Source organism: Pelmatolapia mariae, linkage group LG6 (genome assembly GCF_036321145.2).
Source record: "Pelmatolapia mariae isolate MD_Pm_ZW linkage group LG6, Pm_UMD_F_2, whole genome shotgun sequence".
NCBI classification, from domain to species: Eukaryota; Metazoa; Chordata; class Actinopteri; order Cichliformes; family Cichlidae; genus Pelmatolapia; species Pelmatolapia mariae.
In genome coordinates this window covers 8,513,701-8,532,985 of record NC_086232.1, presented here as the reverse complement: position 1 = coordinate 8,532,985, position 19,285 = coordinate 8,513,701, and the positions used below count along the sequence as shown (strand labels likewise).

General features: G+C 38.7%; 2 protein-coding genes across 2 annotated transcripts in view; one reads left to right on the top strand and one right to left on the bottom strand.

The window, feature by feature from the left end:
• The window catches only part of LOC134628434 (complement C3-like), a 30,708-nt gene extending 25,755 nt beyond the window's left edge, over positions 1–4,953 (top strand). The window contains exons 36-44 of the mRNA XM_063475109.1: positions 1,863–1,914; positions 2,264–2,351; positions 2,765–2,854; positions 3,006–3,111; positions 3,356–3,445; positions 3,540–3,623; positions 4,247–4,327; positions 4,508–4,655; positions 4,809–4,953. Of these exons, the coding sequence (XP_063331179.1) occupies positions 1,863–1,914; positions 2,264–2,351; positions 2,765–2,854; positions 3,006–3,111; positions 3,356–3,445; positions 3,540–3,623; positions 4,247–4,327; positions 4,508–4,655; positions 4,809–4,953 (884 nt within the window). The remainder of the gene's footprint in view (positions 1–1,862; positions 1,915–2,263; positions 2,352–2,764; positions 2,855–3,005; positions 3,112–3,355; positions 3,446–3,539; positions 3,624–4,246; positions 4,328–4,507; positions 4,656–4,808) is intronic.
• Positions 4,954–8,948: 3,995 nt separating this feature from the next.
• LOC134628859 (sialoadhesin-like) lies at positions 8,949–16,836 on the bottom strand. Its single transcript, XM_063475651.1, has 14 exons — positions 16,793–16,836; positions 16,591–16,700; positions 16,244–16,471; positions 15,615–15,965; positions 15,278–15,511; positions 14,865–15,125; positions 12,270–12,530; positions 11,915–12,175; positions 11,557–11,817; positions 11,100–11,190; positions 10,949–11,009; positions 10,488–10,529; positions 10,059–10,237; positions 8,949–9,812 (listed from the first exon to the last, which is right to left on the bottom strand). Exons 1-14 carry the CDS (start codon positions 16,834–16,836, stop codon positions 9,746–9,748), a joined length of 2,451 nt encoding a protein of 816 aa, XP_063331721.1. The 3' UTR covers positions 8,949–9,745.
• Between the last annotated feature and the right edge of the window lie 2,449 nt (positions 16,837–19,285).

Here is a 19,285-nt window from a genome sequence, read left to right as displayed (position 1 = left end):
TATTATAAGGGTCAAACAATGATGAAATACATTTCAGCACAGATGTTTCATTTCCTTGATATTTTGAAATGAGATAAAACAGGACTTAGTTCAAAAGATACAAATTTAACTTTTCTTAAATAACTGTAAACTACAAGCCTGCCATAACACAAACATATGTTATTTGTTTAATGTTTTAATGGGATCTGGAGTGTGTGTTATATATGTCATTACTGGCACAGAAAGAATTCAAATTGTGCAGTAGCTTTTAGGTGGGAAAAAGAGAGCTGCTACTGGAGAATCAGCTTTAAAAAGTCAGTCATCAACAGATCGAGGTTTCACATAAAAACAAAGAAGGAAATTCCTCTCAGGCTGGTGTGTGGTCAGAGTTTGATTTTAAGGTGTACATGGGCTGGAGAAGATTTTTGAAAATCTCTCTATTCTTAATTTTGGGAATATCTGAAATACCATTTAAAATACTGATGTATGTACATTTAATACATTGTATTTATGTGGCTTTTTAAAAAATAATTTTAAAACGTTCCACATGTGAAAGATCCCCAGTTCAAGACCTGGAGGGGACACAAACCCTACCTTGGGAGGTAAAAGCCAGTGTGCTAGTAAATGGGAGGTTTCAATCATGAACGGCATCTAGTGTAGGGATGGATATTGATAAGATTTTCACGATTCCGATTCCATTTTCGATTCCGTTTAACGATTCGATTCTTTATCAATTCTCTTATCGATTCTTTTTAAAAAAGGAGAACACTAAGGTCGATTAGCTTAGAACTTTGTTTTATATCTTCTCTTTGAACAAGATAGAAATTTAGGAGTAGCATGGCCTTACAAACCCAACAGTAAGATCTTAAGAGATCCACAGCCTATGGGTCTTCAATGGGGTGTCACAGGGTCCCCGGGAAAAAAAATTGTAAATGTAAAACAATAAAATAAATATTCTTCTGTAGCAATAACAAAGTATAACATAAATTATTCTGTAGCAATTACACAAGAATATCCAGTAATGTCCCTGCCTACAATTAAACACATTCACTTACCGAAAATCGGTGGCATCTGCTGTGGCAAATGGGTGCAAGCCTTTGACCACAAACTTAGTCACTGCTCGGTGACATTCGTCTATCCTGGCCTGAAAGGAGACGCTACCGGTAGACTGCAGCGACAACTGCCAGCGAGAGCCAGCCAGACTCTGTCTCTCTCATCATGGTCACCTAAATGCAGCGCACAGTAATGGCAGGTTTTGTAATAAGGCAGATCGCGCTAACATAATATGCACTGTTAGTTGATTATTTACCTGCCGCATTAACGTGAGAGGACGTGCAAACGTTACCGCTGCTGCTGGGTTGAGTCCAGAGCGGAATTAAAAACACGACATTCATTTAAGGTCATCGCGTGTTTTGTGAGCAAATGCTTTTGCATATTCGTAGTGTTTCCTCCCTTAAATGAAATATCTACTTTGCAAGTATTGCAAGTTGCCCTGTTGCCATCCGTTCTCGTAAAGTATAACCAAACTTTTGAGCGTTTGAGCCGCCATGTTTCCTGTCAGGTAAATGACGCTCCGCAACACGGTGACGTCATTCGGGGCGACTGGAATCGATAAGGGAATCGTTTGCAAAAATGGCAAACAATTCCAAGGAATTGAAACAGTGGGAACCGGTTCTCAACAAGAACCGGGTTTCGATACCCATCCCTAATCTAGTGTGAAATCAAACATCTGATATTTTTATAAAAAACAGTAGAAAAGACAGCAACTGCAATATGAAAAACATATAAATAAAAAAACCTATCAATACATACACACACCAAGTATCTTCAGCAAGCTTTATGGATTACATATTTAATAACACTTTTCCTCCATCTCATAACAGAAAAGCCTCCAGCAGATGTAGAAAAGTCCTATCAGATCACCATCAAAGTGAGGTAAGATACAATTACTTGCTAAATTTTAGAGAATAAGAAAAAAAAGTATGTATTTTTATATCTTTTACTTCATACAAAGTGTAGCAAACAGCAAAAACAGTCAACTCTTTAATATGGGATGACCACATTTTAAACAAAAACGGCCAAATGTGTGAGTCTGTCTGACCGTAATAAATTTTCTTTGAACATTTGGTCCACTGAATGTGAGTTATTGTTCCAGCGATTCAGAACAACTATCTGATTTGATATGCTGCTGGTCACATTTCTCATGAGGTTAATCAGCTCATTTGGGTCCTTTCAGATTTAGATTTCATATCCTTTGTCAGTGCTTTGTGTTTTTCTTTCACAGGGCTTTAGGACCCAGAGATGTCAGGATGGTGGTTCTTGACATCAGTTTGCCCACTGGCTTCACCCCAGAAAACTCAGACCTGGAGATGGTAATCAGCCTCTAGACCAGAGCTTCAAAAATCTGAAACAAAGCTTTCATGGCTAAGAAATGATCCAAGTTTAGTTTTAGCTTTCTTACACAGAGTAAACCTGGATTTATTTTACATCTATTTTATTTGGTTTTATTTAAACTTTTTTCTGTGCATATTGTGAAAAAGTTAAGCTGCAAGTTCAATTTTCTTTACTGTAATTTATCAGTATCACACCAAAAAGCACACCTCAGCTCACTTGTTTGACACCTGCATCACCTAAGACTGTAATGGGTTTAAAATATTTCGGTAATAAATACAGCATTGCATTGTGAATTTACACTTTAAATACAATTTTATAAAATGTTTCCTACACGGCAATATTTTATTTCTGTTTAAATTAACTAATACATTCTGAACATGTTTGTCTCTAGTTGTCCAACTCAGTGGATCATTACATCAATAACTTCCAGATAGTAGATAACCTGAGTGACAGGGGATCTCTGATCATCCACCTGTTTAAGGTAACGTGCTGGAGACCACTGTCTCATTTATTGGACTGCAGGAAGAAAGAGTATGAGGAGATAATCTGTCCAGTTTAAGTCAGTTTTATTTACCATTTTTAAGAAGTATGTCTTATAACGTTCCCCTGCTCTGCATTGTTTCTCCTTTTAGGTTTCTCACAAAGAGCCTGAGATCCTAATATTCAGACTGCAGCAGACCTTCAAAGTTGGCCTCCTGCAGCCATCCTCAGTGACTGTTTACGAGTATTACAACCCAGGTTGGGAAATACAGCTGTAGACATAAAAATTAGAGATTCTGCAATACAGTATTATAAGAAATACTTATAAAAGGAACGCCAGTTTAGCTCACTGGGATGAGCAGGTGACCATATGTTGCATGGCTGAGAGCGGCCAACCAAGTGGCCAAGTTGTACTGCATCCTTATATTTCGCATAAAACCAAGATAAATAAATAATAATAATATTAAAGCTTTTAGATTTCTCCCCTCTCTCTGTGTCACAGACCACCGTTGCAGTCGTACTTACACCCCCCGTGAGAACAAGGAGCAGCTCAGCCAGATCTGCAGAAACAACGTCTGCCGCTGCACACAGGGTAAAGTATGGGATTTGCAACAATGCATTAAAGGATGTGTGTATTTTTTTTCCACCTCTACACATTTGACCTCCCGTGGTTTCAAAACCTCCAGGTGACTGCTGCATCTCCAAAGCGGACAGTGAAAACTCCCCCAGCAAAGAAAGAGAGACGTTTGCCTGCAAGAGCTTACACCATGGTACATGTGCTTTTACACTCCGGCAGCTTTAACATGCATGCCTGCACACTGGAGGCTTACACTTTTGCATGTTCATTGGCTGACTGCCATTCAAATGATTTAAAAATATTCAGATGTAAGTTGTCAAAACTGCCGCTAGATGAAGAGATTAAGATTTTAATATTTATAGAAATAAAAGAAGCCACATTAAACGCCCTTATTCAAGCAGTAACAATGACATAAGCCCTGCAGAGCATCAGCTGTTAGAGTAGGAACAAATAATATGTTTTCTGAGTAATAAATGGAAACATAATGTGAGCATTCACAGAAACTGTAATATTTAAAACATTGTGAAGAAAGTTTAGCTGATGGCACTATTGCTATCCTGTTTTATTTTTCTCTCATTTACCATGGGGACCATGAATCGCTCATATAGCGACTCCCCAGGGCATCAGACAGAATTTCAGTTTAGTATTTTACTGGAAAAGGGTGGGAAACTGTCACCTCCCCCTTTTGTTAGTAATGCTATTATTATTTCGTAGTGGAAACAGTTACTATTAATATATGGAAACAGTGCCTCACCCATTTAAGAGTCCCATTAATTTTAGAGTAATTTGCTCATGATGGTTGCTACTGTGTTTTAGTTTTCCAGGTGAAGGTGCTGAATGTCATCCAGAGTTACTACGACAAATATGAGATGGAGATCACACAAGTTATCAAACTGGGTGAGTCCAAGTAGTGACTGGCTTTCACCTCTCAGTCTTTTCAGTGCGAGCAATGGAGGAATGATGTGGTCCAGTTAACTTTTACATTATTTGGTGACCCCATTTATGAAGTGCTGCTTGCGCATTATTGTAACTCAAAGAGAAATTAAGGCTTATTATATCTGTTCTTCTACCACCCAGGTCTGGAGGGTGGAGTTGGAGCGGGTCAGACGAGGATCTTCATGTCTCATGGAGGTTGCAGAGATGGACTAGACTTGAAGCAAGGCTCCCAATACCTCATCATAGGCCCCAAGGAGGACCAGTGGAATGTTGATACTGAAACCAACAAGTGAGCAGAACAGGAAAAATAAATGCTTACAAATAAGTTTGTGTTGATTGAAATTGGGAACTATGACAGGACAAGTTTACTATGAGACACTTGGGTGCTCTTACTTGTTAACTTGACATCTGTCTTTCTTTCTTTTTTCATTTTGTGTGTCAGGTTCATCTACATGTTGGGGAAGGACACCTGGGTGGAGCGCTGGCCTTCACCTGCAGAGTGCTCCAGCCACCCCAGCCTGCAAGCTAAATGCAGGAGTCTAAGCGACACTGCCAATGAACTGTCGGTCAACGCCTGCAGGCTGTAGAGGTGTCAGAGCAGCTATCGCACACTATTTTGTGGCAAAAAAAGGAAATAAATTTGTATGTGCAAGCTTACTGTACCCCTGATAAATTCTTTCAATCTATATTTAGTTTTCTCTGTGAAAAGGGAAGTGAGAGTCTTGCCAGTTACCATAACTTTGAACAAGAATGAAGAAGTATAAACCGCAGAGAAAGATGTGTAATTATTCTTTGTTTTGCATATTTGTCGGACTTACATGTTTGAGATCAACTTAATTTTTATGCTGGACAAAGAAAATACACGTAATTATAAAATGCATTTTTTAAAATTATGTTTTTATTAAGGGGAAAAAGCGCTATTCAAACCTACCTGACCCTATTTGAAAACATAATTGCCCCATAAACTGTTTTTTCACATTACTGTGGAGGATTTTTTTTTGCCTAGAATTGTTTAATTTAGCCACACTGGAAGTTTTTATGATCATGAATGGCCTGTTTAAGTCCAATCCAAAGCATATTAATTGGCTTTAGGTCTGGACTTTCATTATGCCATCACTTTCTGGTCTGCTTTGGGTCATTGCTACATAACCAAACTTAGCTTGTGTTTTCAGGCACAAAATGATGGCTGGATTTTCTGGTAGAAAGCCGAAGCAGCAGAGCAGCCCAGACCATCACACTAAAACCACCATGTTTGACTGTTTTTATGATGTTATAACATGCTTTTAATTTGACACCAGATGTAACAGGATTCAAACCTTCCAAAAAGTTAAACTTTTGTCTCATCATTCCACACAATATTTTCCCTGGAGTCAGATGTTTTGTGGCAAATATGAGACAAGTCATTGTGGCAGTGGTTTTCTGATTGGAACTCAGCCATGGATGCCATTTTTGTTCAGTCTCGTTCTTATTGTTGAACCACGAAATCTGACCATAACAGAGGAAAAAGATGTCTGCAGTTCTTCAGATGTTGCTCTGGGTTCTTTCATGATCTCCTGGATGAGTAGTCAGTGCACTCATGAAGTCATTTTAGCCTGCAACTCCTGGGAAGTTTCACCACTTTTCCCAGTTTTCTCTGTGTGTAGATAATGGTTCTCTCTGTGGTTCACTTGAGTCCAGAAGCCCTAGGCTTTGTAAAGCTTAACAAACCGATAGATATGAATGATTGTGTTTTAAATCTGTCCTTGAATTTCTTTAGATTGTTTCTTTGTAACCTACTTCACTTTGTCTGACAGATTCTATTTATATGATTTTTTGATTCAGTGCTCTTCTTGTTGGCTCTGACTCGGTAGACACCGCATGAATAATGATGTTATTTTCACCTCTAAAGTTGTCTCACTGTTTAACACAGATCAAGATCAATTTATCTTAAAGGACAAGCAAGTGCAGTGTATGTAATGAAGATGTAGTGTGTGTGTGTGTGTGTGTGTGTGTGTGTGTGTGTGTGTGTGTGTGTGTGTGTGTGAATAAGACTTAAAAAAGTCCTTTGAGAGATCAAAGTTGAGTACTGGTCCAACTTTTCTTTTTCAAGGGTGGAATGTTTGTATGGCAAACATCTTTAATGACATAAAAAATAAACACATGAGAAACGAGTGGACCAGCTTGAATTATTTAGGAATTTCGGTAATCCACACAGACTCAAACATATAGATATGCTGCAAAAAATATTTGGTCATATGTACCTTAGCAAGTTCTACCTGGATATTTTCCCACTTTCCTTGGGAAAATTTACTGAGCTCGTGACCAGCGTGACCCCAGAGAAGGAGCGATTGGTGATTGGAGCAGACTTCAATGGACAGGTAGGGGGAAAGGGACAGAGGAGATGAGGTGGTGTTGGTTAGGTATGATATTAAGGAGAGAAATGCAGAAGAATAACAATGTATACTTTATTGATCCCCATGGGGAAATTACTTTCTCTGCATTTGACCCATTCACTCAGTGGAGCCGTGGGCAGCCAATAAGCAGTGTGTAGGGACGGTACCTTGCTCAGGGGTACCTCAGGGTAGCCGCTCAGTGGATTCGAACCCCCAACTTTCCGATCATAGGGACAACACAGACATGATAACGTGTTTGTTTGAAATAAAAATGAACTGAACTGAACTGAACCACTCTACCTACTGAGCTATCCCTGCCCTAATGCTGGTGGTTTGAGAAAAGGAATCAAAGCCAGTGGAGACAAGACAAAATACATGTATAAATGAGAGGGAGATGGGTGGAAAGGTGAATGTGCAAGGATCACAAAAGCGATAGTGAAGGTGGATGAATATGAACACCTGGGGTCAGCCATGAAATGAACAGTGCACAAGAGAGATGAAGAAGCGAGTGCAGGCCGGGTGGAGTGGGTGATGTGGGTGGAGTAATTTGTGACAGATGAATAACAACAAGAGTGAAAGGGAAGATTAACAAGATAGTAATGAGACATGCTTGATGTGTGACTTAGAAACATGTCATGTTCGTTGTGGCGAAAGAAGAAAAGTGATGCAAACAGAGCAACATTCTTGACAGGAAGTGATTTGTAACTTGTTTATGCAATTTTCAATAAGAACACAGACATGATAACATGCACAGGCCTGCAGTAAAACCAATGATGGAGGGTTTTACTCAATGACTGTAGAAAACTCAGTGACTGTTTTCTACAGTCACTGAGTTTTCTACAGTCATTGAGTAAAACCCTCCATGGAAGCTTATTTTAATATTTTTATCTTCATAATACAAGAATGAATTCCACTGTGGGATGCATCTGATTGCATTTCTATTTGTATTTGTGATTGCTGTTGTGTTTTGATTAGTGTTTGACTCCTGATGTTATTGTGAATAATATAAACAGTTTTAATGAAATATTTGATTAAACAAAATCTGTAATGATACATGAAAGAGGCAGTAATGCACAGACACACACCTGCTCAGCAGTCATCATAGAATGGGGCTGGTTCATTTTGTAAAATGTTGCTAAGTCCTTCCTCTTTACTTCTCTGCAGAATAAACAACATGCCAGTAAAAGGCAAGAAAAGGCAACTTGGTAAGAGATGCAAGCTTCATCACATTTCTTTTCCTGCCCTTTTTGTACAGGAAACGTCTTGTTAGATTTGTATTTACATAGTTTCACAACTAGAAAAAATGAATCTGTGACTCTATACTTGGCCCTATGCCCTTTAACAATGTGCTGCATTACTAATAGGTGTACTGAAATCTATCTGTTATTCATTTGCATAACACACGGGTTTAACATTAGACTTCCCCCGACTTCTTATTTATCTACTGTTCCATCTGACTTTACTTGAACAGGTGTGGTTCCAAACCTTTAGTCAAATCCAGGAAGTGGTCACGTACTGGTGATCGTGCAGCAGAACAATGAACAAATGAAAAAGAGAGAAAAAAAACCTAAGTCACAGACACAAAAACAACCTCTAGACATGGAAGATAAGAAATGAAAAATGACGACAAGTTAAGAAACAAAGGGTGGCAAGGAAGTACTGGGGTAAGTGACGATCTGATGGAGCTGACTATTCAGTAACAAACTATTCAGGACGGTCAACAACAATGACAGAAAACTAACATCCATCCATCCTCTTACCCTTATCAGGGTCACAAGGGGACTAAAACCTATACCAGCTACCACAGGCCGAGAGGCAGGGTACACCCTGGACAGGTCACCAGCAGGGCTAATACAGAGAGATAAACAACCATTCACAACTATGAGCAATTTCAAATCACCAGTTAACCTAACCCTGCTTACTGCATGTGTTTAGACTGTGGGAGGAAGCCAGAGTACACAGTGCTAACCACTGCACCACCATATACAAAACACAAAAGCTAACAGATGAAGTAAAACTAACATGAGCACACAAAGGCACATGGTTACAATATAATACAAGAAATAACACAAGAAATGATTTGAAACAGAAATATCTGACACAAAAACATGAACTCGGTAACTCAGATGTAAAGATTATTATATTTGTCAAGCATGTTATAAACAATCAGTGTGAAAAGAAGACATTTAAAACAACATTCAAAACCGCCATCAGCGTTAACAACAGGAAACAGAAGAGTTCTTTTAAATAATGATGGTTTTACTTTAAGCAAATTACAATTAAACAACTGAGAGCAGGAATGATGCAGACAAAATATAAAACATACAGAACTAAAGTGAATCGTGGAAAATGTGCTAAATATTATTCTGTACTACTATGGAGTGGAAACAGGACGCATGTTCTTTTCCAATAACTCAGTGTTCTTTAACTCGGCATACTGATGTATTACAACAACAATAATATTAATAATAGTAATAAATACAAGTTTACCATGTATTAGCTATTACATACAGTGCTGCAGTGCAAAAACATTTCCTAAATCTCATGAAACTAAAAGAAATATACATTTTAGTCAAGTATACATGACTTCCAACAAATGTGTGAGACGAATTTTTTGCGTGATGGTGAATCAGAAGGTGGACATGAAGGTTTGCACTAAATTTTGGCAATAGATAGCAATAGATAACCTGAATATTTGTACCAAACTTTATGAACCTGAAAAATCTTGAATGGACTTGTTGTTTTTTCCCGTGTTGAACAAGTAGTTTCAACAGAAAATGACAAAATAACCTTTACTCCCCAAACATCTGGAAACTCTTTTGAAGTAATATCAGTTGAAGTTAAAACTAGAAGTGTAGCACAAAACTTCAGATGAAATCGGACAATCAAGTCCACAGCGTTTACCCTCAGGGGACAATGAACGCCTTACCTTGTAGAATAATATCTATTGTCCAGTAGCTCTATTAGCAACTGACAGAAGGGTCCACAGTTCGGCTTCCTTTTATTTTTACCAGATTTTCTTGACTGTGCTGTAAAATTCAGACGGATCCTCCTCACTTTCCTGGTGTACAGTTCTGGAGAAAAAAATAGGACAGATGAAGGAGGTGTGCTGTAATATGTGTGCCCAATTTCATGTTTCTGGTGTATAAAGCAGCAGGCCATGTCAGTCAGAGAATCACTAAAGTCCACAGCAGTTACCCTCAGGCTATGAAGTCAGTTGGATGAAATGTTTTTCCCACTGTAAATGTTACGTTCTTGGATTTCCTTACATGGATCACTGAGCATGCATCTACACAACTGAAATTCTTAGTGCTGGTTACCTCGGGGCAGAACTGAAGTTGACTGCAGCGTACTCTACATGCTCATCCTCCTCCTTCACCTTTTGTCTGCGGGATCCAGCTGATCGGATGTTGTAATAAATGGGATCAGTCTGGTTCGTTGAGAATCGGACACTAGCATAGTTAAGCTCTTCATCTTCCTCTGAGTGACTGGGTGGAGACTGAAAACACAAAGAGTTCAGAAACCTGTTGAACTTTGGCTGATTTCCTTCATTTGCTCTACTTAGAGTCATTTTACTTATTATGTTTATAAATATTCATGTTATAAAGATTGACCAACTTTGGGATAAATAAGCATACTCATACTCATATTTAAAGTAAGATAAGTAACGTTACCCAGAGCTCCCCCTCTACAACCCTGACTCTCAGTATAAAGTTCTTTCTCAGTTCAGATCTGGTTTTCAGTCTTACCTCTGTCTTCCCTGTGTGCTGACTTGGAGATGTGCAGGAAACCTGTTCAAGAAAACGTTCAAGGAAATGTTATGGAGCCAGCTAGATTAGACATCCAGAGACTCCAAGCTAGTTTTAAATCAGTGTGCGTCTATGGCCACAGACAGCAAGAGGTCTGATACCATTGTGTGGTTTATCAATCTTGATTTAACTCAAATGGGCATTATTCATGTCTCAGTTGCAAAAGTGAAATTAAATTTTTAGCAGAATACTATGATTTACAGAGAATATTGCGAGTACTACAGCGACATTTGAGTTTATCAAAACCTTGATAAGGATGAGTTCTAATTGGGGTGGCTCAACTCTTTTCTTCTGCAGGTGTTTTGGAGTTTTAAGCTTCACTTTGACTATTCAGATTGAATTTTAATGAATAACCAGAATGCAGTTTCACAGGATTTCACACTCGGTTATTAAATGCTCACCTTGTCATTGTTGTCCTGTCTGTTTCCAGGCACAGGAAATAATGCCGAGGGCTTCTTTTTTCTAGGTCAGGGGGATGAATGAAAAACTTCATTAAAAGTAAGCAATCTGAGCACCAACAAAGGTGATTTTTAATGTGCAGCAGATACTCACGTAAGCAGGAAAAAGACCAAGAGGCATATAATAACTAGGAAAACCACAAGAGTTATTCCAGTGACAGCTAGTTTTGCCGCCAGTGGGAAATCTGTGATTTAAAACAAATATAAAAAATAAAAACAAGTATTTATATGCAGCCAGATTACAGATTACAGACAATAATCCCTGCTTTGTTTTCTCTTCTATATAAATGTTGCTGGTTTATAAGTTGTAACTGATGGACTGCTTGATTTTTTTGTTTGTTTTGTTTGCATTATTGTTATTTCACCATATTAATAGATTTTTATAAGTTAAACTCCCAGTGACTGTGAATAGTTTGCTAATATTATTTAGTGTGTCCATGCACTGATTATAAACAATACCATGAGCTGCTCATTACTACCACACACATTATTATATATAGTGGGTTATGACATCTTATGAGCAAAAAATGTAAGTGAAATAAAAAATGTACCTTCCCTGACAGTCAGCTGTATGGTGACATTATGACGTCCTCTGCTGTTGTGGGCCACACAGTAATAACTCCCACTGTGTTCAGGTCTGATGTTGCTGATGGTGAAGTTGTGTCCTGATGCTTTTGCTGAGTCTTCATCCTCCTTGTACCAGGTGTAATTAGCTGCTGGGTTAGCATCACTGCTACAGGTCAGAGTGACTGAACTGCCCTCCTTGATTTCACCAGAGGGACTCCCTGACACAGAGGGAAGCTTTGGAGCATCTAGTAAACATTAAATAAAAAACATGCATATAATTATATTCTGTTAACATTATCAAGTATTATTTTTAGAGATCTCCACTGAAAAAAAAAGACTAACATTGAACATCTATGGATAGAGACGTAGAGTTCTTCTGTCCGTACTGATTTTCAGACTTGCAGGAATAATTCCCGCTGTTCTCCAATTTGATGGAGATAAAGTGATAAACATTCTGTTGTCCTGCTGACAGTACTTTGTTGTCCTTATACCAGGTGTAAGTAGCTGCTGGGTTAGCATCACTGCTACAGGTCAGAGTCACTGAACTGCCCTCCACTATCTCAGCAGAGGGACTCACTGACACAGAGGGAAGCTTTGGAGGATCTAGCAAACATTAAGTAAAAAACATGTATATAATCACATTCTATTAATGTTATCAAGTATTATTTTTAGAGATCTGCACTGAAAAAAGACTAACATTGAACATCTATGGATAGAGACGTAGAGTTCTTCTGTCCATACTGATTTTCAGACTTGCAGGAATAATTCCCGCTGTTCTCCAATTTGATGGAGATAAAGTGATAAACATTCTGCTGTCCTGCTGACAGTACTTTGTTGTCCTTATACCAGGTGTAAGTAGCTGCTGGGTTAGCATCACTGCTACACGTCAGAGTCACTGAACTGCCCTCCACTATCTCAGCAGAGGGACTCACTGACACAGAGGGAAGCTTTGGAGCATCTGTTAATATATAACAGTTTAATGTAAATTATCAGTGTCTTACACACACACTGTTAATGAAAAAACTAAGTTACATACGTAGAAGAGTATATTGATGTGTTATATTTATTAAAAGAAATTCACAGAACAAAAAAAATCCTAAATAACCTTTAGTCCAAAAAAGTGTGACAAAATTGTGTAAAATATAAATAAAATACAAATACAATACATTGTTTTGCAACTCATCAGAACACAGAAAACATACCACATGTTAAACTAAGACAATGTACTTAAAAAAAATCTTTATTTTACTCACATTTCACATCAATAGTTCTGCTTTCAGATCTATTTTGTCCCAGGTTATTATCAGCTGTACAGTAATACTTTCCAGAGTCAGAGGGCAGGATGGAGCCGAAAGCATGTTGGTTTTGGTAACTGAGAGGGTTGAATACATCCTCCTTGTACCAGGTGTAACTAGCTGCTGGGTTAGCATCACTGCTACAGGTCAGATTCACTGAACTGCCCTCCACTATCTCAGCAGAGGGACTCACTGACACAGAGGGAAGCTTTGGAGCATCTGGAGGAGAAAACATACAATATATAATAACCATATATGCAATATATAGTTAGAACCAAATTTTCAAATATTAATAGCTTATATTCTAAAAGGAAAACATTGTAAACTTCCCAAAAAGAAACAAATCAGCTTTATTGAGGAGTAAAGGGGTAAGAGAAGTGAACTCACACACTGTTAGAGAATGGAAAAGCTCTTATCCTTTCACAGCACAGTTAAAACTGCCTGCAGGTTTTTCTTGTTTGATTTCAATATTAGAGGAAACTCAATGAAACCACTTGCTTTGAAGACTGCGTGTAATGAGAAGCTGCAGTTGATGTTCTCAGTTGGATAAAGTATTCTGTAGTAGTAGTCTGTTACTTAAAAGGAAATGTCACAAATATTTGTATGCACATGGGACTTTTTGAATGTGGAAATGATCGGATCAAACTTTATATCACTATTTATTGAGATTTTGATGTACACATTTGTAATGTTCCTTACATGTGTTCACATGTCTTAGGTCTTAGATTATAAAACACGTTCTGCCATTTGTCCTCCGATTTTCAAAAGCATACAGCTGAATAATTTCTGCATTTCTGCATTAGGCTGGATGGAATACACAGCAGTCATAGCCTACACACATTTTTTTATTAGTGATATGTCCAAGTAGAAATATTTCTGCCCTTGCTAGTCACCATGAACACTAGTCTGTGGTCTTCTTATTGTATTAATATATAATGGCAGTTACTGGTTCAAAAATGATGAGCCCACTGGCCAATAACCTGGGCTGCACCATTGACAGATAACTGAGCATCCAAAAAAGGAGGAAGGATGCAAGGGAGTAAGGGAATGATCCAGGAAAGGAAGCAAATGACAGCCTACTGACAAAGGCAGTCTCATTCTGCATCAAGGGGTGGATGCTAACATGGAAGAAACCAAGGATGCTTCTGTCTGGACTGCAAAGATTAGCCAAACTCTGCAAACTAATATGCCACCCAATTTTGAATTCAGTGTCAGCAACATGTCTCAAATTAGTTGGAGCAGAGCCATTTTTACCTATTTGAGGGTCTGAATATCACAGGCATCCAATATTCATCTCGGTCAATGCACCTCGTGCACACAGATTTCTCTACATTCTCTTAATATTTCATGATATCATGTACATTAGCTGGTCAGATATCCAGAGTCTTAAAACATAAAATCTTTAATTTTACATCGTGGACGATAATTCTCTAAAATTTCCACAATTTGTAGTCACAGGTTTTTACAGATTGAAGAACCTTTGCCTGTCTGTACTTCTGAGAAACTGCGTCTCTCAGAGTTTATTTTTATACCCAAACATGTTACGAGACTGTTGCCAGTTAACTGTTTTAGCTGTTTTAAGTACCTCTTAGTTTTCCAGCCTTTTGTTGGCACCATTCAAATCTTTGGACTTGTGTTACTGTCATCAAACTCAGAATGAACAAATATTTTTTTCTTTAAATCGTACATTTTCTCAGCTGATATGTTTTCTATGTTCTATTATGAATAGAAAACATACAAAATTTGTTTATGAGATTTTCTAATCATGGAATTCAGTTATTTTTCTATTCGAATGCATAAAAATAGTTTTGTTATATGTAAAACCAAACAATGTCTTCAGATCACACAGTCAGCCATTGAAAATAGAAAGAATAACAGTATTTCTCAAACCTGCAAACATGGTCTTCGTGATATGTAACTCAAGTTTTTCCATATTCCTGCAGCAGTCTCACAGCTCTTCAAAAAGTCTTTACAGCTTATAAATGTATTTTACTCACATTTCACATCAATAGTTCTGCTTTCAGATCTCTTTTGTCCCAGGTTATTATCAGCTGTACAGTAATACTTTCCAGAGTCAGAGGGCAGGATGGAGCTGAAAACATGTTGGTTTTGGTAACTGAGAGGATTGATGACATCCTCCTTGTACCAGGTGTAACTAGCTGCTGGGTTAGCATCACTGCTACAGGTCAGAGTCACTGAACTGCCCTCCACTATCTCAGCAGAGGGACTCACTGACACAGAGGGAAGCTTTGGAGCATCTGGAGGAGGAAACATAAGAATGACAACATGGTCATGACAACTAAATTTTACATGATTAACAGTTTGTATGCTATAACAAAAACATCATAACCTTCCCAAAGGAAACAAATCAGCTTTATTGAGAGTAAAGGAGTAAGAGAAGTGAACTCACACACTGTTGGAGAATGGAATTGCTCATTTCCTTTCACAGCACAGTGAAAAGTGTCTGTAGAATCAAATGTGTTCAGGTGTAAATATTGTTTTTCTGATGAAAGTTTGTGTCCATTTCTGTACCAGATGTAGGAAGATTGATCAGGTAGCTGACAGTTGTGGTGACATGTCAGCTCTGTCCAGTCAGAATAAGAGTTTACTGTTGATCTCCTCACATGTACCTGGAGCTGTGAATCTGGGAGCAAACAACAGATATTATATTAAAACAAACTCTCAACATACAGACAACTGCAAAGCTTATAAATGTTTAAAGTGACCTCCACTGAAAATTATTTTACCTGTGACAGTCAAAGTGACTCCAGGTACACCAGAATATTTCCCTCCTGGATCGTTTGTTATGAATCTGAACTTGTACTCAGCTGAGTCGCTCTCTCTCAGGTCTGTGATTCTCAGAGTGCAGTCGTTGTTTTCACACTGATACTGAACACGACTTCTGTACTCTGACTGTGTTGTCAGATCCACAGGTTCATTATCTCCGACTTCAGTAAACCAGAAGGTGTTTGTAACTTCTGTATTTCTTCCATCTATAGTTGATGGGTATCTGAATGTGCAGCGTATTTCTGCTGTTGATCCTTTGAAGGCACAGACCTGAGTAGGTGTGTAAGTCACATCCCAGACATCCTTCACCACTGTGAGACAGAGAGAGTTGGATATTAGTCAGAGTCACAACCTCCGAGGACAGAAATGAAAATGATGTGATAAGGCCTCAGTATAAGCCTGTGAGAAAGGTCTCCTCCCTCCAGTGACCTCAGTGTAGGATAACTATTTATGAGCTCCGACTACACAGGTTGTGTGATCAACAGCAAAATACAAACCAATAGTGTTACCCTTATTAAAACCTATAAAATATACAGCTCATTTGCCACACGGCTCCACAACATGGCATTATGTTAAAGCATAAACTCACCCACTGAAGGAGAGCGGAAGTTCTCATATCCTCTGACAGCACAGGAAATCCTGTTTGTAGGATCCCAGTAGTTTAGATGAAGATTAGATGTTTGTCCTGTGATGATCTGTTCATTCTTGTACCAGATGTAGAAGAGATTATCAGGCAGAGGACAACTGCTCTCACACTTCAGATCTGCTGACTTAGAAACACCTCTGACAGCTGATCTGCTCACCTGCACCTGCAGATCTGCCCATTAGTAAATAAAGAACATTAAACTCAGCTGACAACATACAGATAAAACACACAAACACACTCACAGCAAACACTTGGATTTAAAATAGTAAAGCAGTGGATGAACATGTTACCTGTGACAGTCAAAGTGACTCCAGGTACACCAGAATATTTCCCTCCTGGATCGTTTGTTATGAATCTGAACTTATACTCAGCTGAGTCGCTCTCTCTCAGCTCTGTGATTCTCAGAGTGCAGTCGTTGTTTTCACACTGATACTGAACACGACTTCTGTACTCTGACTGTGTTGTCAGATCCACAGGTTCATTATATCCGACTTCAGTAAACCAGAAGGTGTTTGTAACTTCTGTATTTCTTCCATCTATAGTTGATGGGTATCTGAATGTGCAGCGTATTTCTGCTGTTGATCCTTTGAAAGCACAGACCTGAGTAGGTGTGTAAGTCACATCCCAGACATCCTTCACCACTGTGAGACAGAGAGAGTTGGATATTAGTCAGAGTCACAACATCCGAGGACAGAAATGAAAATGATGTGATAAGGCCTCAGTATAAGCCTGTGAGAAAGGTCTCCTCCCTCCAGTGACCTCAGTGTAGGATAACTATTCATGAGCTCTGACTACACAGGTTGTGTGATCAACAGCAAAATACAAACCAATAGTGTTACCCTTATGAGAACCTATAAAATATACAGCTCATTTGCCACACGGCTCCACAACATGGCATTATGTTAAAGCATAAACTCACCCACTGAAGGAGAACGGGAATTCTCATATCCTCTGACAGCACAGGAAATCCTGTTTGTAGGATCCCAGTAGTTTAGATGAAGATTAGATGTTTGTCCTGTGATGATCTGTTCATTCTTGTACCAGATGTAGGAGAGATTATCAGGCAGAGGACGACTGCTCTCACACTTCAGATCTGCTGACTTAGACACACCTCTGACAGCTGATCTGCTCACCTGCACCTGCAGATCTGCCCATTAGTAAATAAAGAACATTAAACTCAGCTGACAACATACAGATAAAACACACAAACACACTCACAGCAAACACTTGGATTTAAAATAGTAAACAAGTGGACGAACATGTTACCTGTGACAGTCAAAGCGACTCCAGGTGATCCAGTAAATTTCCCTTCTGGATCGTTTGTTATGAATCTGAACTTGTACTCAGCTGAGTCGCTCTCTCTCAGGTCTGTGATTCTCAGAGTGCAGTCGTTGTTTTCACACTGATACTGAACTCGACCTGAATACTCTGGATCTGTTTTCAGATCCACAGGTTCATTATTACCCTCTTTTGTGAGCCAGAATCTGCTCACAACTATGTAAGGATTATGTGCTCTAGATGGGTATGTGTAGGTGCAGCGTATCTCCACTGTGGATCCTTTTACAGCACGGATCTGAGTAGATGTGTAAGTCACTCCCCAGTCATCCTGACCCAGAACGACTGTAACACAGAGCACATCATAACAAAAAATAAAGTTAGATTAACAAAAATTAAACACACTCATTTGGATTATTATTTTTCTGTAGGCTACATTTTCAGCTTCATGTGTCATGGAAAACAAAGTTTGCAGGTTTTTATTTTCAGCTAAAGATTCATCTGATCTTCACATTAGAAGGCAGGAACTCAGTGAGAGCAGCTGCTTTGTAGACCGAGTGTAATGAGAACCTGCAGTTAGTGTTGTCGTTTGGACAGATAAATAGACTCTCACTCATGTTAGAATAAAACAAACTATAATGATAAATGATTTGCTGATGATAAAGGTAAATGTGTAGAAGTTACAGGCTGCCAGAAATGTTTGCATTGACCCACTGTTGCTCTTTGTGCACAAGGTAAGATGAGTTTTGAAAGAATTAAAATGTGTTTTTCAGCCATCGTATGAAACACTAACAGCATGAACTTCTCCTCTCTCCATTATGATGCATGAGACGCCATTCTGGGAATTAACCACAAAGAGCATTAAAGTTTTGTCAAACAGTTGTTTTCTTTGTGTCAGTGTATTTTAGCAGGTGATAGACGCCATCCTGAGCACAGATCTAAAATAAGGTTTTAGTAGTGAGGCTACCTTTGACGCCCAGGTTAACCCAGACAGAAAGGGAACCAGGAAACACCTGGCCAGCCCGAGTGTTTCTGGTGACATGGACAGTGGCAAAGGAACAGCCAATCAGAAAGGGTTTCATGTGTCCAGAGTGAATGCAGCATGGAGATGGTAAGCAGTGATGATGGAGACAGGAGAGGACGTGGGAGAGGAGAAGCACGTGTAGCCCAGAGTAACAAACAGATAAAAGTAGAAACCTTTGTTGGAATTATTGCTCATGTAGTTTAATGTATTTTAGTCCAAAATCTTCAAAATTAGGAAAAGAAACAAAAAACTAAAGCAAAACTAAATTTTGAATAATTGTATAAACTTGTATAAAAGTAAGTTATCGTTGGGTTGAAAGCCTAATTACTTTTTGTTTTGTTATTTATTCTGTTGTGTTTAATAATCATTATTTTCTGACCTTGATGGACGATTTCATTTTTAACCAATGGGATTTGTTGTCCCGCCTTTAGCTGTTTCCTGTCTGTTTACACTGGTAAAGCTACTTAGCGCTACACCCGCTACAGGTGTACCTACAACGCTAAAGGAATGTTGTTGCTATTCAGGCTTAATAGCGGCTGAAGCCTGAGGTCTGTTCAGTCAGCTGCTACATCTGGAAACCTGTTTTTTGTGAATACACGGTGCTTTGCATTGGTCAGGGTTTTTTTTTTAAATTGGATATCAAGAAACCGAGTCCACAGAGAACTTCCACAGACCTTCTGGAAATC

Coding starts and splice junctions, on each gene's coding strand:
- LOC134628859 (XM_063475651.1), bottom strand. CDS start 16,836: ATGGAAGAAATACAGAAGTTACAAACACCTTCTGGTTTACTGAA. Junction 15,126..15,277: donor ATTCCATTCTCCAACAGTGT/GTGAGTTCACTT, acceptor TTCCTCCTCCAG/ATGCTCCAAAGCTTCCCTCT. Junction 12,531..14,864: donor CAGAACTATTGATGTGAAAT/GTGAGTAAAATA, acceptor ATATATTAACAG/ATGCTCCAAAGCTTCCCTCT.